This window comes from Rhamphochromis longiceps, linkage group LG9, assembly GCF_057381845.1.
Source record: "Rhamphochromis longiceps isolate RC_006_pf linkage group LG9, R_longiceps_female_GT1.1, whole genome shotgun sequence".
Lineage (NCBI taxonomy): Eukaryota > Metazoa > Chordata > Actinopteri > Cichliformes > Cichlidae > Rhamphochromis > Rhamphochromis longiceps.
Window position 1 is genome coordinate 3,883,590 of NC_140565.1, and position 23,934 is coordinate 3,907,523.

The 23,934-nt window shown below is 44.7% G+C and overlaps 1 protein-coding gene across 4 annotated transcripts in view; it reads right to left on the bottom strand.

The window, feature by feature from the left end:
* sspo (SCO-spondin) overlaps window positions 1–23,741 on the bottom strand; it is a 102,289-nt gene extending 78,548 nt beyond the window's left edge. For all 4 annotated transcript variants that reach the window (XM_085418025.1, XM_085418021.1, XM_085418024.1 and 1 more), the window contains exons 1-24: window positions 23,594–23,741; window positions 23,307–23,389; window positions 22,260–22,469; window positions 21,940–22,022; window positions 21,482–21,652; window positions 21,117–21,340; window positions 20,834–20,936; window positions 18,472–18,630; window positions 18,213–18,298; window positions 17,946–18,071; window positions 14,244–14,400; window positions 11,112–11,355; window positions 10,882–11,023; window positions 10,647–10,782; window positions 8,685–8,857; window positions 8,099–8,317; window positions 7,844–8,009; window positions 7,450–7,702; window positions 2,915–3,125; window positions 2,429–2,523; window positions 2,083–2,339; window positions 1,502–1,636; window positions 1,035–1,237; window positions 826–953 (exon numbers count right to left, since the gene is read on the bottom strand). In XM_085418025.1, the coding sequence (XP_085274151.1) occupies window positions 826–953; window positions 1,035–1,237; window positions 1,502–1,636; window positions 2,083–2,339; window positions 2,429–2,523; window positions 2,915–3,125; window positions 7,450–7,702; window positions 7,844–8,009; window positions 8,099–8,317; window positions 8,685–8,857; window positions 10,647–10,782; window positions 10,882–11,023; window positions 11,112–11,355; window positions 14,244–14,400; window positions 17,946–18,071; window positions 18,213–18,298; window positions 18,472–18,630; window positions 20,834–20,936; window positions 21,117–21,340; window positions 21,482–21,652; window positions 21,940–22,022; window positions 22,260–22,469; window positions 23,307–23,359 (3,734 nt within the window). In that variant the 5' untranslated portion in view covers window positions 23,360–23,389; window positions 23,594–23,741. The remainder of the gene's footprint in view (window positions 1–825; window positions 954–1,034; window positions 1,238–1,501; window positions 1,637–2,082; window positions 2,340–2,428; window positions 2,524–2,914; window positions 3,126–7,449; window positions 7,703–7,843; window positions 8,010–8,098; window positions 8,318–8,684; window positions 8,858–10,646; window positions 10,783–10,881; window positions 11,024–11,111; window positions 11,356–14,243; window positions 14,401–17,945; window positions 18,072–18,212; window positions 18,299–18,471; window positions 18,631–20,833; window positions 20,937–21,116; window positions 21,341–21,481; window positions 21,653–21,939; window positions 22,023–22,259; window positions 22,470–23,306; window positions 23,390–23,593) is intronic.
* Window positions 23,742–23,934: the final 193 nt, after the last annotated feature.

Sequence of the window (23,934 nt, forward strand, 5' to 3'; positions counted from 1 at the left end):
ACAGCTATGTTAGCATAACATAAACACAGTGAAGCTGGAGGATGAAGGCTAACATTTTTCCACTCGATAAAAGTTAACGTGAGGGTTCCCGATGGTTAGAGACAAATGCAATCCCAAGGCAGGATGCTGTAAACGGACCAAACTTCAGTCAGGAGAACAACTGAGATAATCCATCCACAATACGAGGTTAGTCATTAATGTACTGCAACAACGTGGAAACAGAGCAGCTGCAGAGAATTCAACATTAATGAATCAATGGCAGCACGGTGGTTAGCACTGTTGCCGCACAGCAAGAAGGTCCTGAGTTCAATTCCACCATCAGGCCGGGGTCTTTCTGTGTGGAGCTTGCATGTTCTCCCCGTGTTTGCGTGGGTTCCCTCCGGGTACTCCGGCTTCCTCCCACCGTCCAAAGACATGCACTTAGTGGGGATAGGTTAATTGGATAACCCAAATTGTCACTAGGTGTGAATGTGCGAATGAAAGTGAGTGCGAATGGTTGTCTGTCCCTGTATGTTGGCCCTGCGACAGACTGGCGACCTGTCCAGGGTGTACCCCGCCTCTCGCCCTATGACAGCTGGGATAGGCTCCAGCGCCCCCCGCGACCCTGAAAAAGGATAAGCGGAAGCGAATGGATGGATGGGATGGATGAATCAATGGTAGGAAAGTGGAGGAAGCAAGAAGAATGAGTTAAGTAAAGTTTGACTTATCTGACTGTTTTGTTTCACTTAATGCTCCGTATAATCCTGTGCGCCTTATGGTCCAAAAAATACGGTATATATTTTTTTAGGTTTAATATGTCTTGCATAGATTAGCGCTGCCACTCACCCACAAGCATCAAAGACACACCAGTCATAATACTGCTGAAAGGGCACCTCAGGGTGGCACCTTGAGAAGAGTCCCTGAGTCAGCACAGCACATTTTTTCCTGGCCCATGTCACTCTGTGGGGGTTCAGCTGAAGAAGACAGTGTCAGAACTTAGTGTAACGCAGACTAAAACCAAAAATCCCTCTGTGTGTGTGTGAATGTGAACTTACAGCGCAGGGGTCCCGGAGGTCCTGGTCTGCCACGTCAGGGCAGGATGGGCTGACCTTCCAAGAGTTTCCAAACAGCTCGGCTGTCGATTCCACAATTCCCTGCCGTGTTGTGAAGTCGTTCTCTGTGTCCCCATCAAAGTTACCACACAGGCCCCCGACCCGACCACGAAGATGGGCCGCCAAACGCACGTACACACGCATACCTGGAAGAAGAAATGCAAGTTGCAAGCAGCAATTATGGGACAGAGTTTTTAAGCAAGGCACAGACACTATGGCAACTACATATACTAATGTTGTTGTAAATACTGATCATTTTGACAGGCTGCAATCGCTCTAACGGCCAGTAGGGATGAACTTAAATCCCTACTTTAAAGGAGCAAATGCGTGTCACTTTAAGTATTTCAATGTTTTTCTGTGTATTTTCTGCAAAGGATCTTTTATATTTAGTTTATATGTGTGCGTCTTACCTCCATCCCACAGCAAAGTGACTCCAAGACGTGACGAGAGGGACACAAACAGGCCAACTTTTTCCAAAGTCAGGCCACTGCCACTGTAAGACTTTGGTAGGCTAACTGGCATCCCATTTACTGTCACAGCATTACCTAATGTCACAGACAGTTTAGCAATTAGACCCTCACTTTCCTCACATAGTACAATCACTTTGCCAAAAGAGAAATAGGACACATTTGTGAGTCATGTCTGATAAAAACAGCACCTAAGAACACACAAGTGATTCAAAACTTCAGTAAAAGTTAAGTTAAACTCAAGATCACAGACGAACTTGTTTGATGGGACGTTCGGGGTTTTGCCTTTGAGGGCAAGTAGCTTACCCGTGCAATGATTTACATGTTTGAGTATGAATCAGAAGGTCTCTAGTTTGAGTGTAGTAGTTGGGTATGTGGTGTAAAAATCTGACATATCAACTATGTGGTGACCTCTTGTGAATAGGGGGCTTTTTCTAAAGCAGTATTCTGCTCTCACATGGGTTCCAAGGGGCCATGTTTGCTGGATATAAACTCTCATTTAGCAGCACCATTGAGCCCTCTACCTCTTAGAAGATGTATGACCGTGTTTCCCAGACTGAGGGTGACTGATTTTGTGCAGGTGACTCCCGTGCTTCCACACGGCACGTTCTCCGCCGTGACGCTGAATAAGCCGCTGGTCTCCCTGGCTAACACGTACTGGCAGTCACCCAGGAAAGAGTAGCAACGACCGTCGAACGTCACATAGTGTGGGTCCCCCGTTGCCACACATACACCAGCACAGGCAGAGCGGCCACAGTGCCAGCGACGCTCATTGCACACACTGCAGGGAAAAATGATACCGTTGTAAAAAGAATACGTTTATAATTAATATATCTTAAAGAATTTTGATGCACTCAGCTCATACATTACCATGTGTTGCAGTCCTTAGTGATGGTGTCATTGCTGTAATAAAGTCGACCATTGTGGTGACATGGACATTCATCTGGCAGAACACAGCGGTCGCCCTGAAGGAAAAGAAGATGTAAAGTACGAAAATGTCGGTCATGATCAAAGACTACAGCTCTCGTTGTGTTGTTTGTCTCTAAACTCACAAAACACCATGGAATTTAATTTGGAGCTGACATTAAGGGATTCATGATTTTTTGCACGATTGACGTTGAAAATAATCCTTATCTATCTAATATTGGCCCTTAGTGAAGCTCCTCTGTTCACCAGCTGTTTGAAATAAGCCATGATAGCACCCTACAGATGTTGAATAAAAAGTAGTGTGTCCACTACAGAGGACATGCATTAATAGGCAGGGCCTCGGGAGGATATGACTGGAACAGAAATGAATGTGATCATAAACCTACAGCAACATCTGCATAAACCTGCACAAAAAAGGTTTTCACTCACTAGTAAGACAGTCCCCTGTGGACACACACAGCCAGACAGGGGCTCTCTGCAGCTTGACTGCATGACGCTTGAGCCCTGCTGTTGGCCAGGAGGGTCCAGGCTCGAGCAGGTGAGGAGGCAGGAGCGTGGGGAGTAGACCAGAGTGCCGGGGCACTGGTTCACCTCCTCACAGAGCTCTTGAGTACAGTTAAACAATCCCTGCTCACACACACTATGGAGGGAAGAGACGAGGGAGTGGAGTTAGTATGAACATCTACTGAATGGTATTACCAAGACATTATAGGTCTATTAAAGATTATTACTGAAACGTTGTTATTAACAAGTTTGGTTTAGCAGGTGAAACAGTGAATACACTATAAAGCAGACTTCATAGTGATGACACTAAACTATCATCCATACATTTTTATTCTCCTTTAACAGCAGCTGAGGCGTGACAAGAATCACTTAATGATTCACTTGAATCAACAGCCAGTGTTTTTCATTTAATGTGCCCTGATATACTTTATGTCATTTACGATATCTGCTTAATGATTAACCAGAATTTCCCTGTTTCCTCATAGCAATTACTCAGGTCAGACTGATATCACCAGCTCAAAGGAAACAAGTCACGTACAAAACGGACTCTGTACAGACCAACATGTCCCAATATATTAGAAATCAGAGAGAAACTAATCTGAGCCGTCGGTAAGTTACTTAAACCCACAGAGTAATGCACACTGCCGTTACATGGTAAAGAAATGCAATGAAATCAACCTATCCTGTATCAGCAAGCAGGAACATAGAGTGATTTCATCAGAGCTCTTGCACCACCAAGTAGGCATCACGCTCTTATGTGCATCTATAGTTTGCAGTTGCAGTCATTTAAATACAGTGTCTTGCAAAAGTATTTGGCCCCCTTGAACTTTCCCACATTTTGTCACATTACAGCCACAAACATGAATCAGTTTTATTGGAATTCCAGGTGAAAGACCAACACAAAGTGGTGCACACGTGAGAAGTGGAACGAAAATCATACATGACTCCAAACATTTTTTACAAATAAATAACTGCAAAGTGGGGTGTGCGTAATTATTCAGCCCCCTTTGGTCTGAGTGCAGTCAGTTGCACATAGACGTTGCCTGATGAGTGCTAATGACTAAACAGAGTGCACCTGTGTGTAATCTAATGTCAGTACAAATACAGCTGCTCTGTGACGGCCTCAGAGGTTGTCTAAGAGAATATTGGGAGCAACAACACCATGAAGTCCAAAGAACACACCAGACAGGTCAGGGATAAAGTTATTGAGAAATTTAAAGCAGGCTTAGGCTACACAAAGATTTCCCAAGCCTTGAACATCCCCCGGAGCACTTTTCAAGCAATCATCCAGAAATGGAAGGAGTATGGCACAACTGTAAACCTACCAAGACAAGGCCGTCCACCTAAACTCGCAGGCCGAACAAGGAGCTGATCAGAAATGCAGCCAAGGGGCCCATGGTGACTCTGGACGAGCTGCAGAGATCTACAGCTCAGGTGGGGGAATCTGTCCATAGGACAACTATTAGTGGTGCACTACACAAAGTTGGCCTTTATGGAAGAGTGGCAAGAAGAAAGCCATTGTTAACAGAAAACCATAAGAAGTCCCGTTTGCAGTTTGCCACAAGCCATGTGGGGACACAGCAAACATGTGGAAGAAGCTGCTCTGGTCAGATGAGACCAAAATGGAACTTTTTGGCCAAAATGCAAAACACTATGTGTGGAAAACTAACACTGCACATCACTCTGAACACACCATCCCCACTGTCAGATATGGTGGTGGCAGCATCATGCTCTGGGGGTGCTTCTCTTCAGCAGGGACAGGGAAGCTGGTCAGAGTTGATGGGAAGATGGATGGAGCCAAATACAGGGCAGTCTTGGAAGAAAACCTCTTGGAGTCTGCAAAAGACTTGAGACTGGGGCGGAGCTTCACCTTCCAGCAGGACAGCGACCCTAAACATAAAGCCAGGGCAACAATGGGATGGTTTAAAACAAAACATATCCATGTGTTAGACTGGCCCAGTCAAAGTCCAGATCTAAATCCAATCCAGAATCTGTGACAAGATCTGAAAACTGCTGTTCACAAACGCTGTCCATCTAATCTGACTGAGCTGGAGCTGTTCTGCAAAGAAGAATGGGCAAAGATTTCAGTCTGTAGATGTGCAAAGCTGGTAGAGACAGACCCTAAAAGACTGGCAGCTGGAACTGCAGCAAAAGCTGGTTCTACAAAGTATTGACTCAGGGGGCTGAATAATTACATACACCCCACTTTGCAGTTATTTATTTGTAAAACATGTTTGGAATCATGTGTGATTTTCGTTCCACTTCTCACGTGTGCACCACTTTGTGTTGGTCTTTCACCTGGAATTCCAATAAAACTGATTCATGTTTGTGGCTGTAATGTGACAAAATGTGGGAAAGTTCAAGGGGGCCCAATACTTTTGCAAACCATGTATACGACATAAAAGTTGGGCTAATGCTAACTTGTGCAGATATTCACAAGGGTACAGCTAAATTCAAATTACCCCAGTTATTACAGCCAGGCTCACAACGTCAGGAGTTTCCAAAGAGACCGACCTGTCCTCACTGATGAACAGGCACAAATCTGTAACAATGCGTCCTCGCCTACCGCACTCATAAAACGGGACTTTGTTCATGAAACCGGGTCAGTATGATACTGTAGCTCTGCAGGCGATGATGATGAAACATGCTTACTTCAACTGAGTCTTTATGACCGGTGGCGAATGATAAAAGCTGCACTCAGATAGCCATAAAAGAGAAAGGGCTGCTTTTACAATGTACTGTTAAAAAACAACAATCAGAAAAGCAATCATCTATATGAGGTCAAAGAAAAATGACACCTAAGTAACTTCATTAATTTCTGCTTTCTTCAGAAGTGTAGTATACCAGATTAATCCGAGGACATCAGGGGATACTGATGTGGTCAGTTAAGTAGCAGAGGGGCTGTTGATCAGTTTTGGGGTTATAATGAAATTAACTGCATTAGAGAAGCAACAATGAGATTCCCCAAACAGGAGGCTTTTATGGTGGAGGACAGGTAGTCCAACTCAACCAGGGTGGTACATCAATATGTGTCATTGCTGTGTCTCCCAGCACACTCTCAAGAGCTTGGAGGAGATTCAACACAAATTGCTTTTCAACAAAAATTCTCCCTTAGATAACAAAACTGTGTTGTGACTCTTTCCCCTCATTCAAGGCCGCCCGCATCGATCGAAAATTGTTGACTTTTGCTTAACCGGGTGAATGGAAACTTTCTCTCAGTTGAACATGGAACACACACAGTCACACACGTGCACTGACACAGACCTACACTCACCCCCCAGCCCCTCCAAACGCCTTCGAAGCTCATGTCTTCTATGTTGTGAGATCTGATGATTTATGTGCTGAGGTGTTTTTTTCTGTTCTCAAACTGATCTCCCTTTTGGAGCTCAGTCTGGGGGGGTCTTTCCTCATGTTGTGCATTTTCCATTGTTATACCTCTCTGACCTGTCTTTCTGTATGGTCGGAAGAGTAAGATGGCACTGGCAAGGCTGGCAGCCTTAACCCAATTTCCCTCGGGATGATCCATCCATCCATTCGCTTCCGCTTATCCTTCTCTGGGTCACGGGGGGTGCTGGAGCCTATCGTAGCTATCGTGGGGCCCAGTTTGATATTTGGCATTGTCAGTTGCCAACTAGCAGGAATGACAGGGCTACCACTGGTGCTCTGTGCTTTTCAGAGCAGGTTCACCCTGAGCACATGTGACAGATGTGAAAGAGCCTGGAGAATCTGTGGAGAGCTGCCTGTAACATCATTCAGCATGAACAGATTGGTGGTGGGTCAGTGATGGTTTGGGGAACACATGCAGACCTCTACAGGCTAGGCAGCGTTTAAGTATCAGGATGAGCTTCTTGGACCCACTGTCAGACCCTGCGCTGGTGCAGGCAGTCCTGGGTGTCTCCTGCTGCACGGCAATGCCCGGCCTCATATGGTGAGAGTATGCAGGCTGTTCCTGGAGGATAAAGGAATTTACACCACTGACTGGCCCTGACCTCACTTGACCTAAATGCAACAGAACATCTGTGGGACATTGTGTTTGACCTCAGTGTACCTCAGAATGTCCAGCAGCTCAGTGATGCCCTGCTCCTGATCAGGGAGGAGATCCCCCGGACACCATCCACCACAATGGGGGCAATACAAACTACTGAGTACCACTGCATCTTTTATTCACTTTGAATTTTGGGTGTCTTTGAATTTAGCCATCTGCAGGTTGGTAGTCTTCATTTCCATTAAATGATGTTTCGTCCTCTGGTTCCTGACCAGTCCATACCAGTATTGATATCCAGTATGATTTTTTTCCCCACTGAGCTCTGATGCATTTACGAAGTGTTTTTTTGTGTACATCTGCATCTGTACCGTGGATTTAATATTTCATAAAAGATTTAAAAATTCTCAATCTAAACGTATTTCATGATCAAAGTGTGTAGCGGCAGAAAGGTGAGACAAACTCCTTGACTACATACCAGGTGTTGCAGTTATTTTGAACCATGGCCCCAGGTGAATACATCACTGCTCCTTGCATGCATGGGCACAAAGAGATGGGAACACACTGACCCTGCTGGTCCTGCACAAGCCCTGGTGGGCACTGGCAGCCTGGAACACACAAGCTTTGACTGCGACTGTCATCACAGCTCCAGCTGTGTCTCAAATCTGAGCATGAGTTCCCACAAGTGCGACCGCACTCCTGGTACACCTGACCCCCTGAACACTGCATTGCTGGGGAGAAAGGAAGAGATAGCGTAGCAGAGCATTGGTTTTAGCACACTGTATCAGAAAAAACATTCTTTTGGTCTCTAAATAGTAATAACTTTTCCCTCAAAGCCTCAAAACAACACAAACAACGGTCCTCCAGCTTACTGCAGAAGGTGCGGTTGCGCCACTGGACCACAACACCTTCCTGAGCACAGTGTCGGGCATAGGCAGTGAGGACGGTGCAGTGACAGGATCCCTGCAGCACACAGCTGCAAACCTCTGACAGACAGAGACGGAAATATGGCTCCCTCTCCACCACGTCGTGACACAACTGTAGAATCAGAGATGGAGGTGCAAGTGTGAATAAAAGCGAAGGCAACAAACTCGTGAGAGATGACCAGAAGTACCCATCACACTGACCTGAAAGATGGGGCTGTGGAGGACAGCACACACAGTCTCTGCATACTGCCGCCTCTGGGTGTACGTGGAGCAGGCCTCTGGTGCAGCTCCTCCAGGCAGGGTGCAGAGCGCTGTTGTGAATTTCGCCACAAAGGATGTCACGCTGTTCTCCACATCTCCTTCTGGGGTGGTAAAGTCGTCACGCTGGTTCCAGGTCAGTGTTCCACACAGGCCGCGCACCTTGTCATATATACCCATGTCCAACAGAGAAGGATTGATCCCATGTTATGGAATTGCTTGAACATTGTGTTTTATGGTAATTTTACAGTTTAGTGCCTACCACCTGGCCCTAGCGCGCTTCTCTTTGAGATTCCACATAATAGAACGTGTCTTATTTCTTTGCAGATCGCAGGTTGGCTCTGTGACAACATTATGGTTGGGGCATTTCTATATAACACCCACTTAAATGATGTTATAACTTGAGGGTGACATCTGTACAGCTAATTTGCTAATCTGCAGAAGCTACCTTGGGTCACTAAACTGGACCTCTGAACCATGTTACAGTTGGACAGTATATTGAAAGCACTAGGAGTAGTTTGAAGATCACCTTGTTTCCAAAGCCAGGCTGCAAGGTGATGAACGCCAGGGGTCCATCTAGGTACCACAGAATCTGGGCTCCAAACATCTGGATGAGCAGAAATGAGGAGGAGGCCTTAAGCACAGCTAGATCCCCTGTTACCAAGGGCACCGCTTCCTTCTGGCCATTCAGTGTCACTGAACCTGAAGGTAACAATATCAGCTGTAACCAATCAGAATGCAATCAGCACATTCAATCTAAAAGTCCAAGACGCTCTACAGTGTCTACTATAAAAACCTGTTTGTGCTTTGATTGCACAAAAATGCTGCACTATGACGCAATCTGCAGCCTGCAAGGTTGTAAAAAGAAGTCCTTGCAAAAGAACCAAAAACTGCAGTTCCTCAAATAGCCACAATCTTGCACCTTTGCCCCAGGTGAATGCGTTTGCAACAACTACATAAAACTATGTTATTATTTTTTGTAAATAACTGACTTATTGATAATGGCACCGGTTCTGACATAAACGGTAGTAACCAGACCGAAAAGCAGCGCACATTTTGGTGCTTTATTTTGGTGCTTTTTTGTCCTGAGATGTGATACACTTTGGATTCTAGCCAATCATTTTACCTTTCCTAAGGATAGTAGGCGGGCCCAGGTACGTACGTTCTTTTAGAGCAGAGCTACGAAGAAGAAGAAGCTTTGAGCCAGGAGGGAGGGGGTGAGTGATTCCTTGAGTGATTCGCTTAGGCTACGATTCAGCACAGGAAGGGAGGGGGTGAGCAGCTCAAATGTGCTGTTAGCATGTTAGCAGAGCGATGCTACTGTGAACCGAGGAGCTATTGTCTTGATGTGAGCTTCTACTCAGGGTTTTTTCTTCCAGTTCAGTGCAGAAATGTTTTCGTTAAGAAACTGGCTGTTGTTGTTTTTCACACAGTTTTAATTATAAGCTAGATATATTTCTACTAATGAAATTAGTTTGCTAACAGCAACAGGGATGAGTCAGTGAGTCAGTTGGGCTTGTGAGTCATTAAAGTGATTCTTATTGAACGATTCGTTCATGATTCGCGCATCACTACAAAGGAGGTAACATCTCGAATCTGATGAAACACCTTTTTTTTAAAGCAGAGAAATGCACTGTATTTGATAGCTTGCTATCAAAGACCGAGCACATCTACTGCGGGTGTGGTGCCTGTTATCGTAGCCGGAGTTAGCAACATCCCCCAAAAACACGAAGAGGAGAGTCCTGGCCCCTAGCCCTGCCAGTGTAGCAGAAATGATGAGGATGATGATGCAGCAGCAGCCGTTCTTCTCTGCGTGAGTAGCTTAATGTTGTTCGTGTGTAATTTACGTTGAGTAGGCTAACCACGTTATTACATTAATGCATGTAAGGTGAACTAGCAAACATCATCATAGCTACATGCGGCTGTCTTCTTGTTTAATGGCAGATACTCCCTTCACCCTGACTAAAAAGGCTAAAATGGCCAAAGAAAAAGTGGAAAACAGCTGAACATGAGAGGTTTTTGGACAAAGTTTGTGTTTTCCATTGTTTAAGCACTGCTTCCAGCCAAGAGTGATACCATATATGCCCCATAGCTGCAGAAAAGGCTAACATTGTTATCTTTTTACAAAAAAACAGATGAACATGAGAGGTTTTTGGACAAAGTTGGTGTTCTCCATTCTTTAAGCACCGGTTCGAGCACCGTTTAAGCACCGGCACCATTTCAAAAGTACCGTTTTGGCACCGGTTTTGGATAAAACCTAAACGATACCCATCCCTAGACATCGATGGGTATATAGTTAAAGTTATCAAACTGGACACAAGCTTGTTTGTGATTTTGGTGTTGTTTTTGTATACAGTCGATGGTCTAAAGCAGCATTAATTGCTGGGTAAAGCTGTGTTGTGAGCCTAAAGAGAACAGTAAGAGAAACAAACTACTAGACACATCTAGATTTGATTTCCTGTGATCTATCAAGCAAACCTTCATACCATACCGGTGTCTGTGATGGTGACTGTGGTCCGGAGAGCTGTTACTGACATCTCCTTTAGACACCCCCCTCCTCCTTCCCCTCCCCCTGCCGTACATTCTCCACAGCGTACACTCACAACTACCTTCCTGTCAACAAAGTCCTGAAAACACACAGAGAATAAGAACAAAGTAACAATGCACAAATCTGCCTCATAGTGTAAGCAAATGTGTTTGATTGCATTTCTCTACACATGGCTCACCTCCACAGCAATGAAGGAGCAGTCGCTTCCCTGCAGTGAGTACCTCTTTTTGTCAAAAGTGGTCACCTGTAAACCGCCCATCAGGGCGCACTCTGCCGCACACTTCTCCCCAGTACACTGCCACTGACCCGAGCTACACACACTGTCAAGGTAAAGGCAAAAAAAGTTGCACATAAATGGGGAAAATGGGTAAACGATGAAGAGTTGACAGGAAAAGACTCCCTCCTCACCAGGTGTTGCATCTCTGTTGTATTTTGTCCCCTGACTGGTATGTGCGTCTGCGATGAAAGCAAGGACAATCATCTCTTTTCAGACACCTTCCCTGGTGAAAATAGAGGCCTGGAGGGCACTCGCATCCTCCAACACACTCGTCCCTGCACTGGCCCATGGCTGCGGGGGGCTGTGGAGAAGTACAACTGGGAGGACAGGATGATATGCAGTCTGAAAACACCTGACCTCTGGGACAGACACGGTCTGAAAGGACAGATAAAAGAGAGAAAGCAGCATTATTATAGCGTGATTCTCATCAGGACAATATTGACAATCTGACAGGCTGTGTTACAGATTATATCAACTTCTGTGTGGACACTGTGGATCCCAAAAAAACATTTTGTGCTTCTCCAACAATAAGCCCTGGGTTACCAAAGACATCAAAGAAACCCTGAACAAGAAGAAAAGAGCTTTCAGAAACAGTGACAGAGATCAGCTGAAACTGGTGCAGAAGGAGCTGAAAGCCAAGATTGCAGAGGGTAAAGAGTCCTACAGAAGGAGGCTGGAAAGCAAACTGCAGGACAACAGCACCAGGGAGGTGTGGAATGGAATGGGGGCCATCACTGGCCTGAGACAAAAGAGAGGTGTTGGGATGGATGGAGACGTCGAAAGTGCAAACAACCTAAATCTGCACTTCAATAGGTTTGACTGCCCTGCGGCTCCTGTCTCCACACCCAGCTCTTCCCATCTTCTCCTTTCTCCTCCCCCCTCTCCTGCCCCCTCAGACCGTCTCACCCTGTCCCTCTCAGCAGATGACATCAAAAGAGAATTGGGCAGACTCCACTCCAGCAAAGCTGCTGGCCCTGACGGTGTCAGTCCCAGGGCCCTCAGGTGCTGTGCTTCCCAGCTGTCTGGAGTTCTACAACAGATCTTCAACATGAGTCTGGAAATGCAGAGAGTCCCATCACTCTGGAAGACATCCTGCCTGGTTCCTGACCCTAAAAAGATCAACCCGTTGACCCTCGGTGACTACAGGCCAGTGGCTCTGACTTCACATGTCATGAAGACGCTAGAGAGACTCATCCTGATGCGTCTGCTCGTGGAGCCCTGGCTGGACCCCCTGCAGTTTGCCTAGCAACCTCGTATTGGCGTGGAGGATGCCATCATCTACCTGCTGGACCAGGCTTATTCTCATCTGGACATTGTTGGGAGCACTGTGAGGGTCATGTTCTTTGACTTCTCCAGTGCTTTTAACATGATCAGACCATCACTGCTGGGGAATAAGCTCACAGAAATGCAGGTGGACGCCCCACTGGTAGCTTGGATTATGGACTATTTAACAAGTCGACCACAGCATGTCCGACTGAAGAGCTGCCGCTCATTGTGGGCTGTATCAGGGATGGACAGGAGGAGGAGTACAGGAGTGTGGTGGACAGCTTTCTCGAGTGGTGTGAGCTTAACCACCTACAACTTAACATCACAAAGACAAAAGAACTGATCATGGACTTTAGGAAGCAGGCTCCTCCTCCTAACCCTGTCACCATCAGAGGGGCTGATGTGGAGATCGTTGAGGACTACCGGTACCTGGGGGTACACTTGGACTGTAAACTGGACTGGACCAAGAACACCAATGCTATCTTCAAAAAAGGGCAGAGTCGGCTTTTCCTACTGAGGTGACTCAGGTCCTTCAATGTTGGTAGGAAAATGCTGACCATGTTTATCACTCGGTGGTGGAGAGCGCTTTGTTCTTTGCAGCTGTGTGCTGGGGCAGTGGGGTGAAGACAGCCGATGCCAACAGGCTGAACAAACTGATTAAAAAGGCTGGTTCTGTCCTGGGTGTCAGACTTGAGAACCTGGAGGAGGTGTCTGAGAGGAGAATGCTAAGAAAGCTTGTTTCTATCATGAATAACCCCTCCCACCCCATGCATGCCCCCATGATGGACCATCGGAGCACACGCAGCAAAAGACTCATTGCCCCGAAATGCAGAACTGACCGCCACAGGAAATCCTTTGTGCTGGTGGCAATAAGACTGTATAACTCTTCCTTACTCTGTAGGTGATTTTCCTGAGACTAATACCAATGTTATTCTGTTCCCTTTCAGACCGTGCGATATTACCCAACAGTACCTTATTGAATATGTGTTTCATCCCCCCATCATACGCTGCTACTCCCTTTATTCTATTGCACAATACTATGTCACTTTCTAGAATCTCCTGCACTGATAGTTAAGTTATTTACTCTCCAGGATCCAGTCATATATATTCGTTAGAGTTATTTGATACTATGTCTTGCACTATCCTACTACTGTATATTACTGTACACTACTATTATTATTGTATATATTTTATATCTTATTCATCTGTTCCTCTGACTCTCCTGCTGCTTTGAGCAAAAGAATTTCCCTCGGGAAAAATAAAGTTATTCTTATTCTTATTAAAGAAGAGAGGTTCCCTAACCCTAACCTAGCCAGAGATATTCAACTCAATTCAATTTTATTCATGCAGCAGTGACAGTGGGAAGGAAAAACTCCCTTTTAACAGGAAGTAACCTGCACCAGACCCAGGCTCAGGGAGGGGCGTGGCCATCTGCTGCGACCGGTTGCTGTGAGAGAAGATATGGTTGCTTACAGTTTATAATAATGTGCTGTGAGTCAGCACTGCTTTGGAACTCAGAGAGAGTCCTACGTATAGATACTGTTAGTGAGTTCAAAATAAAGTTAGAACCTACAGACCCTAAATTAAAATCCCGGTTTCTGTGTCAAAGCATGTGTCGTAGCATTTTATGGATGCTTCTGGCTAACCAAGCAGATAGCATTAGCTGAATAGTCAGTAAGTCTGGACACAAATTATATACCATGACACTACATTACCATATTCAACTGCAATATAGAGACATGAGGCTCCTTACAACCAAGAATGCTGAAACAGAGGCTTCAAAATGTGAGTCAAACCAATGAGTGACATCATGTTGGCTACATTCCCTTTTTTATATCTATGATGTTAGCAAACTTTAGCTAAATGCTGTGTAAGCAATTTTACTGAATTGATCCACTGACTGAACACCCAGTCGTCGCATTTATCAGATGTAACGCAAGATCACTCTGAGAGCAGAAGGCAGGGGAGGACAGAGGAGACGTGAGACATTTCCTTACCACACAGGGTGGGTGTCCTCCACATTAAGATGATGTGCTGTTGGGCACACTCTCGGGCGTAGCTAGCCAGGGTGTCACACACTGCCCCCTCCCTCTCTTTGGCTGGCAGGCTGCAAAACAGGTAAAGACAGGTGTCTATGTAGGCTGCTGGGTCCAGCTGAAAGACACAGAAACACAAAGTGATCTTACAGGAAACACATTGTTTGATATGGTTGTGTTATTATTGTGACATTATGCTGTTTACTTATTGTAAACTGTGCTATCAATCTATTTAAATTTAGTGTTTGAAGTCATAAAAGTCAGCATTGTTAACATCTTGTTAAATGTGATTGTCAGTATAGTTTTAAGATATTATAATTATAATAAATACACCTTTGGCTTCAAGTAAAGACAGGGGGAAATAGACAATTCATGCCTTATTTACCACAAGTTAATCACACTGTATCTATAACAAGTCATTGGTCTTTAATGCAGTAAGTACAGCCCTTCCCTTTCTTGGAACTGTGACAGTGAACTTGGTCAGTTATTTACCTCGAGTAGCTTTTTACAGCCTGGTGTTCAGAGAAATGTTCATTTACACAACATGTGGTCAAAAGTTGACATAAACTCATCAAGGACGTGAATGTCATGGAGTTTTTCATGGTTACTTTAACCTGCATCTTTAATGACTTTATGAGACAAATATCGGAAGCATAAGTTTAAATTCATTTGAGATTTTCTCTAACACACACACGAGCTTTTTTACTTCGACCGGCTCAAATATACACCCCTGCTAATATTTGATTAAATGCTCCTCAGCACTTGGCACCTTAACCAGCCATCAACACACGTCACATTTAGCTGGATAAATGCCCTCCTGGGTTTTAATTGCACCTTAGAACACACATGCATCAACACTACAATGAGCGGGTGGAGGGAGGTTTGGAGTCTTCTCCCACCCCCATTCTCTGCGGCCTGCTGGAGCGGGAGGGCTAGGAGGAGTTGGCCGTCCGACTGCGGTCTGGGGTGTGGGGCCTCCCTGCTGCTACGGAGTCGGGGCGGTCTGCCTCTCCCCACCGCAGGGAAAAGGGTAACACCACCTGGGTCTGGGTGCAGTTCGCCCCCTCCAGGGGCAAGGGTACCTAGACCCGGTTTGTAGAGTACGCTTGGGGAGTGTGATCGTGTGTACAGCGTCTCTTTATGTCTGTCTCCACGTTGGTTGAGTGTGGAGTGAGTGCATATGAGAGCATGAGGGTGGGAATGGATGTTTGTGTCTGTGTGTGCCTGTATGTCTGTGTCTATATGTCAGGTTGGGTATCAGACGCCACCTCTCTGGGGACACCTCAGGCCCTCCCAGGTTTGGAGGCCTATCTCCGCCCACCACCACTTCCCCTGCCAGTGGCGGACTCCCTCAGGTGTCGGTGCGTTGGTGGTTCTTTGTGTCTGGGGATGGGCGTCCAGGTACACACCGGCTCACTCCTTGGTGGCCGCTTATCGGGGCCTGGAGCCTGGGGCTCGCTTGGGCCCCTTCGGTCACTCAGGCACAGCTGGGGGCCGGCGGAGCTCACGGGCGCGTCACTGCAACTCCCCCTGGCTTCTGCTCCGCGGCTGCTGAGTGAGCCCTCATCTGGGACTCTCCTCAGCTCTTTCTGGGACAGTGGCGCGGCTGCTCCTCTGTTGGTCTTCCATGGTCTCTTGTGTTCTGGGGGCCTCTGGATGTCTGGAGTTTTGATCTCCTCCATACCCGCTTCACACCCCGGAGGACGGGGCTGTGGCCCCCCCACACTCCCTAGCAGATCGTTACATGGAGAAACCTTTGGAATACAAGCATGCTGATCCACACAGGTATGCACACGGGTGTTCACTGCTCGTAGACCCAAATTACACCTTTCTTGGCTGCTACTTCGAAGCACATCTGTCCTGCGTGCTGCACAACAACATTGAATATTTAGTATTTACTGCTGTTTACACTTAGCTAGATTAATGCGATGGTGTTGTGTTTAGTATGTTGCTTTGTTTTTTTTTTGCTTGTTTTCTATTCTTCTCTCAACAGGTGATCCAGGAGATTTTTATTTTTTTTCTCCCCCCCTTTCTCACTGTCCCTCTCCCCTTCTGTTTTTCCTTTCCTTCCTCTTTCTTTCTCCCTTTCCTATCCCTCACTCATGTCTGTCCCGTCTGTAACATCTGAAAATAAAATATAATAAATAATAAAAACAAAGATCGACCAAATGGACCAATACGGCAATGCCACGATGATCCATTTGGCAAAGTAAATCCATTGGGTATCCTTGTTGGTCTTCAGACAACAATTCTGATGGCTAAAGAACCAAATGGGACAGGCAAAAAAAAACAAAAAACATTTAGCTGGATAATGGACCATTCTTCTTGGCAGAACTAGTAACATTCATTTAAATTGGTTGGTTTCCAGGCACATACTGTACTTTCCGCACTATAAGGCACACTTCCTTTTTTTTGAGAAAATCCTTTAATTTTCTCAAAAATCGACAGTGCGCCTTATAATCCAGCTCACCTTACGTATGAATTCTGGTTGGGCTTACTGACCTCAAATCAATTTTATGTGCTACACGGCACTCAGAAATCTGTCAAAAAATGTTTCAGCACGACTTTGCTAAGCTATGAAGCCGCCCCACTTGATGGATTATCGGAGCATCACAGCTACCGTAGTCAGGAGCCTTGCGGAGTAATCTGGGTCCTAAACTCCATCTCAGTGTCAAACGATCACTGCGGCATCATGAGAGTTAAAAACTGTCTAAATTCTTTCATCTTTAATAAAATGATCAGCGTTGCTGCTTTACCAGGTGTAACAATTGTCCTGGGATGAACAGGACAATTAGGACCATTGTCCTGTTCGTCCCAGTTGCATCCATATTTCAACCATCTGTTGATTCGAGGTGATGCTGTGAGATAGTCCACCTTCTTAATTGTTCCGTCTACTGTGTGACAGCCAAACAGAGCATGGTACTACCTCCACCATGCCTGGAGTTAATACAGTGTTCTTAGATTTGAAAGCTTCACTTTTATTCCTCCAAGCGTACGTCTCGTAACAGACACAAAAGGATCTGTCTTTGTCTCGTCTGACCATGAAGGTCTTCTCCAGAAGCCAACCGGCTGTGCAAATAGAAAGCTGCATTTTTTCAGTCAAGCTTGAAGGTTTTGAATTTAGAGTTGAGACTTGCCATCCTCTCAGTCTGTGACAGTAACGGATTGTGTTTGCAGTTCATGGCAGGCTTGGTCCTCACTGGTTCCTGTGACATTCTTGACCATCCTAACCAAATATCCAAAGAGAAACTACCAGTTGTAGTTAAACATGCTCAATAATGACAAGTTAATAAGCTCTGTTCTTGTCAAGTTCAAAACCTTCAGCACGCTTATTAAAAAACTTCAGTGAATGTAAGCACAAATTCAAACTTGCATGTATAATTTTCACCCTTGATTTTCAGAAAATATCAAATAAATTTAAACTGTTGCATCCAATATTTGCTTCATAAGGTCATTAAAGATGTGGGGTGTGCAATCATCTCACCCTGGAAAAAGTCCACATCAAAAAAAACACTAAAAGCCCCAAATTCATGCCATGATGGTTTTATGCAAACCTCTGACCTCTAACAACAACTGAAGATCACACTGCAGCACCTAGAAGCTAAAAATCCTGTGAAAAGAAAAGGTATGCTATGTGGCTGAAAAGCATCAGAGGTCTCTGACCTGAGGATGGCAATGAGTGAAGGGGTTTTCCAAGAGTCGGCGGCACACTGACTCTGCCTCCTGACGCAGCGCAGTGTCTCCTGTCACGTCACAGCTGTGACCAAGCTCAGCTGCATCACTGCAGCCCTGAGGGAAGCATGGGACACAGTCTCACTAATGCATTTCAGAAAACACTGCCAATATGGCCTGTCTCATAAAACAAAGTAATAATGACCAAAAAAAAGCCTAAAATGTTGCAGTTAAAGTAAAACGAATTCACTGCAGTACTTCGCTGTGTTGGTCCGGAACTTTCCATGAGTTGCCAAAGCTGGCAGCATACTGGGACACGGATCCACCCGTTGTGGTGAAATCATCTACCGTGGACAAACACATAAAGGTTAATAATGTAAAGCAACTGCGTGTGACGGGTAAAGTCTGAAAGCACACATAGCAAACAAAGTTACATCAAGAAAGAACGACTTAGATATGTAGAAAGAAAGGAAAGCCTTCTTTGATTGCAAGTGTGTCTGTACTGTACTTCTCTCACCGTCGGCATTGTTGTTGTAGATTCCACATAACCCCCTGGTGGCTGCCATGTGCTCAGCGGTCACTGTCAGGTATACTGTGTTCACCAAATCAAACTTTACTCTGACCCCCAGGCCACTCTCCACAAACACAAAGTCTCCCAGCCAATGCACACTTACTCCTGCAAGCAATTAATACAAAGTCACAATTTTAGATACAAGCCAGTGCACAGAAATGTGGAGCTTTTAATGTCATTTTGTCTAAGGATGGAAATGAAAGGACATTTCTGCAGCACTGAATGTGGCCAGAGCTGAGTAGCCTGTGTTGTTCTCAAATAGGAGCAGCTTGGAACGAGCAGTCAGTCACAGCAATTAGACGCAAATGGCTTTGGTCTGAAACGTAACTACAGTGGGGGAAATAATTATTTGCTAAATTAATAAGTTTGCTCTCTTAAAAAGACACAAATGTTCTCTCATTTTTATAATACTTTGATTTTAATGGAAAGAAATAGAATAGACAGAAAAAAACTCATAAAAGATGTTATTGCGTCAAATAAGCCTTATGAAACTTCCCATTCGTGGGACTAATAAAGGTATCTTATCTTGTCTTATCTTAAGTTTTTGATCCGCAAGCAAAACATAACTTAGTACTTGGTGGACTACTCTTGTACTTGGTCACCTCACACCTCAGGGGGGATTTTTGCCCCTCCTCTTTACAGCAACTCTCTAAATCCTTTAGATTTCTTGGCTGTTGCTTAGTAACTCAAAGCTTTGTAGGACTGACGTCTGGAGACTGTCGAGACCTCTCCATGACCTTAATCGGCTGCTTCTTTAGCCATTCGTTTGTTGTTCCTTGGTGGTATGTTTTGTGTCATTGTCGTGCTGGAAGATCTCAGGGAAGAAGGTTTCATTCATGAGCTCATGGAAGATTCTCCTGTCAGTGTGCTGAAGTCTTCCTGTACCCTTAGCTGAAAAACATCCCCAAAGTGTAATGGTGCCACCTCCTTGCTTCACTATGGGGATGGTGTTCTTTGGGTCATCATATGCATTTCTTTTACTCCAAACATGACAAGCTCAGTTTTGGTTGTATGTGACTACAGCACTTACTCCCAAGTCTTCTCTGAGTTTTTACATCTTCACTGTCAAACTTAAGATGGGCTTCTACAGGTGCCGTCCTGAGCAGGGGGGACCTTGCAGGTGCTGCAAGACTTCAGTCCGTTCCAGCCTAGTGTCCCAACTGCCTTCAGATGATTAACAAGCTTCTTCCATGCATCACTTTTCTCATCATCATTCTCACCCTTGCATGACACTCCAAACTGTGGGCAATTAATGATCATTTTATATTTCTTAGAATTCCACATAACTGTACCAAAAGTTGTCATGAAGCTTCTCGGTGATGGTCTTGTAGCTCAGTCCAGTCTTGTATAGATCTATGGTCTATAGATGTCTATAGTCCCTGCTTTGACAGCTCTTTGGTCTGGCCCATGGTGGTGGAGAGGTTAGAGCAGGGGTGGGCAACTCCAGGCCTCGAGGGCCGGTGTCCTGCAGGTTTTAGATCCCACCTTGGGTCTCCACACCTGAATCAAATGATTAGTTCATTACCAGGCCTCTGGAGAACTGCAAGGCATGTTGTGGAGGTCATTTAGCCATTTAAATCAGCTGTGTTGGATCAAGGACACATCTAAAACCTGCAGGACACCGACCCCCGAGGCCTGGAGTTGCCCACGCCTGGGTTCGAGTGTCATTCATGAGCTGACATCAGGAGTATCTGTTATTTATTGAGAGCCAGTCTCTCAATGAGTAGAGATATGCCTGCACTTTGAGAGTTTGCCAAAAGGTACCCTAACAACATTTAGACAAAGAGAAGCAATGGCATTCTGTCTGATTAAGTAAAGGTTGAACTATTTGACCATCTTTCCTCATGTTGTGTGTGTAGAAAACCAAGGACTAAGCAGAACCTCACTAATACAATTCCCACAGTCAAACACAATGGCATGCTGTTTGTCTGCCACAGGCACTAGGAGACTTCTGGGGAGAAATCCTTAAACACAAAACTAGAACGCTACCCTGTGTGTAACCCAGCTATGGTTTTGGGCCAAACCAGAGTCCAACTCAACAGATTCACTGAAACAGCCCCGAAAACAGCTGTGCACCAATGTTCTGCACTAAATCTAGTTGAGCTTGAACAATTTTACCAAGAACGACTGTGGAAACTTCTGGACGCTTGAGGGACCATGCTCACAAATACTGTCAAGTTGTAATTGCTGCTAATGGCGACCACTAAGTGAGGGGTGTGAATATTTTTAGCCAAGTGTCATATTATCTTATGTTAATAGTCAGACAGGAAAGGAAAGAGCTCAGAGTTATATCTGAGAATATTTTTACCATTTTGAAAAAGTGGCTGTCCGTTTGGAATGTGCAGATTGTTCAGGGTTAAATTCCTGCGATGTACTGCAACCAAGTCAAGACCCAGCATCATCCTTAGTGCCTGAAAGCAAAGAGCCACAGACAGATATGAAGAACATGAATGCACAGAAGAGGTTGGAAGGGTTCACATTTCATCACTGTGTGGAAACCTCAAGTTTTTTGAGCACTGGATTGAATTGTGTGGCAGTGAAGTTGCTTCTGTTTGATCCAAACCATCTCAGAAGTGTGTGGAACATAATACCTTACTGCAGTCTTCTCTCCCATCACAAACTGTACTGATGTAGACAGCCCAGGTGCCATCAGTAGATGAGGCCAGCAGGTAAGTACAGCTGCCCTGGAAGTGGAAGTGCTTCCTGTCAAAGGTACGGTAGTGGACTCCACCCCAGGACATGCAGGTGGCTGAGCTCTGAGGAACGCTGGCACTACCCGGCAGACCAAAGCGCATCAGAGGAGAGGTTTGGGAATCTGAAGAGAAGAAAAAGAATATCTGGAATCACCGGCAGCTGCAACATTACTGACAAAATGTGAAGGAGAAGGATTTTGAAGAATAAACAAATAAAATGCACTGAACTTAGATCTGATACACGTATGTGCATGGTTTCTAACCTGGAAGCAAAGTGTAAGTGCAAGACAAACATGTGTGGTCTGAAGCATTCCTCCAGCTCAGTCCCCACAGAGTGCTGCAACACTGCTCCATGGGCATAAGTGAGGAATTATGAACTCCAGGGAATTCCACACAGTTCCACGTAGAGTAGCACTGACCACGCACACCCACAGCTAGGAGTCAGGATGCGTTTGACCATTATAGAACAAGGACAAGGAAAATGTAAGTGCAGTGGAAAATCATGGTGTAGTCACTTGTTTAGTGAATTTCAAATTCAAATTTATATGAAGCAGTGATTTTGTAATCCTTTAAAAATGATATGTACCAGTTTTAACCTGAAGAAACGTGACAGCACTATTTTTTAAGACAAAGAAACAAACTTGCAACTGAAAAGATCAAAATACGTTTTAGAAAATGTACAAAATTCAATGAAAACAGCTTTTTGGTTTCTCGTCCTCACCCTCAGAGCAGCGCGGGCCAGCCCAGCCCTCACAACATGCTCTCGCTGTCTTGTTCAGCATCTGGCTCTGGATCTCTGGCGGTCTGAGGTGAACAGAAACATCCGGAAACTGGTCATTTGTGCATTCTTTTAGCTGTCACACTAGCTGCTGTCATCTAAGGTGGTTTCTGTCGCATTTGCTTGTAATCTATGTTTGACTAAATTAAATGTGATTTACTTGCATTTTACAAGCACAACCAAAGGTATCAACACTTCACCTAAACAGTGCCCATAAAACCCCTGATCTGAACAAACTGACAGTTACCAAACGAGTCACTTACTTGTACATGAAACAGGATGCCTCGGAGCCCTGCTGTTTGTAGTACAGAGCTATACCATCATCGCCCCCGTGTTTGACTCGCATCCTGTCCACATCCAGCCTCCATCCTTGGGTGTTGTACTGATACACCTCTGAACACCTCACCTCTAGCTGCAGGCGGGGGGACAGGACTTGTTCCACCCTTTCTTGTGTCCTGTGTTCACACCAGTGTCTGGGACATGATATATTTAACTTAACCTCTTAACATGCTCCAGGTCACTGTAACAGTGTACCGATGTAACAGTACCAGATGGAGAAACATATCATACATACAGAAACATAACACGTTCATAAATGACAGAAGTACTGCTGTATAACTGATGAATTAAGTATCTTACTAATGCTTAATACTGTAACATTATTATAAAGTAGTACTGAATTTTCTGTTTTGAGAATATTAGAAATTACTCTTTGAACTCACTAAAGAGTAAAAAAAAAATTAGTATGTAGCTTAATAAATCATTACGATCTGCAGGCGCATATTTCAGCACATCGACGCCTATTTTAAAATGTACACTGCTATGAAAAAGGCGTCTGTGCCCTCCAAACTCTTTACTGTACTGAAAAGTTCAACAAACTCATCGAATGAAAAACTTTTAGTAAGAAGCTGAAAGTTTTGAGCACATCGGAGATTTAACTTCTCTGCCTTTTTAAATTTCTTTTCAATCAATAAACTTTTAAATTATACAGTGAAATAATAAGTCTGTACTGGAAGATTGTTCGGTAAAAGCCAGAGAAATATAAATAACATCAAAAATATTTATTCTGTGGGAAATTAAAACATAAAACTACAATATGAAAACCATATTTTTGAGTTAGTCAACTAAGTAAATGTATATTAATGATAATAACAGTAGTAGAAGTATTCATATTTTCATTATTGTTACTTATTTTTAACATCAATCAGTGTTTTGCATTACATTGTAACAGATGTTCATACAGATGAATCCTGCTCATAATTCGTCTCTACACTGCAAAATATGCTTAATGCTGGGTTGACCATACTCACCCCGTCCCCATTACTGTCTGCAGACCAAGTAGACTCAGCAGTAGTTTCTCCATAATTCGCTCCTTTGTGTTGGTTTTAAATTCCTGTAAAAAGATGGGTCTTTTTCACATTGCTAGACTTTAATTCCAGATGTGAAATTGTGATTTTAAATCTGCACAAAAAACTTCATTAGAAGCTCAAACATAGGCAAATATTGACCCTCATGGAGGTTGTTGACCAATCAGAAGATTCCCTATAAAATAGGTCTATTACCCTGTCATCCAACAGCTTACATACAGTGCACTTACCTCCACAATCCTTTTTTAATTGGACTCCTTGTTCTGGGATTTTTCTTTCGTTCTTTTTTGTTCTTTCCAAAACACACAGTCCTCACAGGAGTGATACTTTGCTTATGGAGGTAGTAACGCCTCAGATGTAGTGTTTTAAATGTGGGGGGTGACTAAATGGATGTACAGTAGCATTTGCGCCTGCTGCCATTGGATATAAAGGACAAGGTCACAGCTGGGATGAGAGGCATTGGTCACCGGACCTGTGGAGGAAACATCCTCTCACCTCGCCCAGTCAAACATCGAGGACACTGGAGGTGATCTGATAGCAGGGGTGCAGCCTCCGACACAGAATAAAGAGA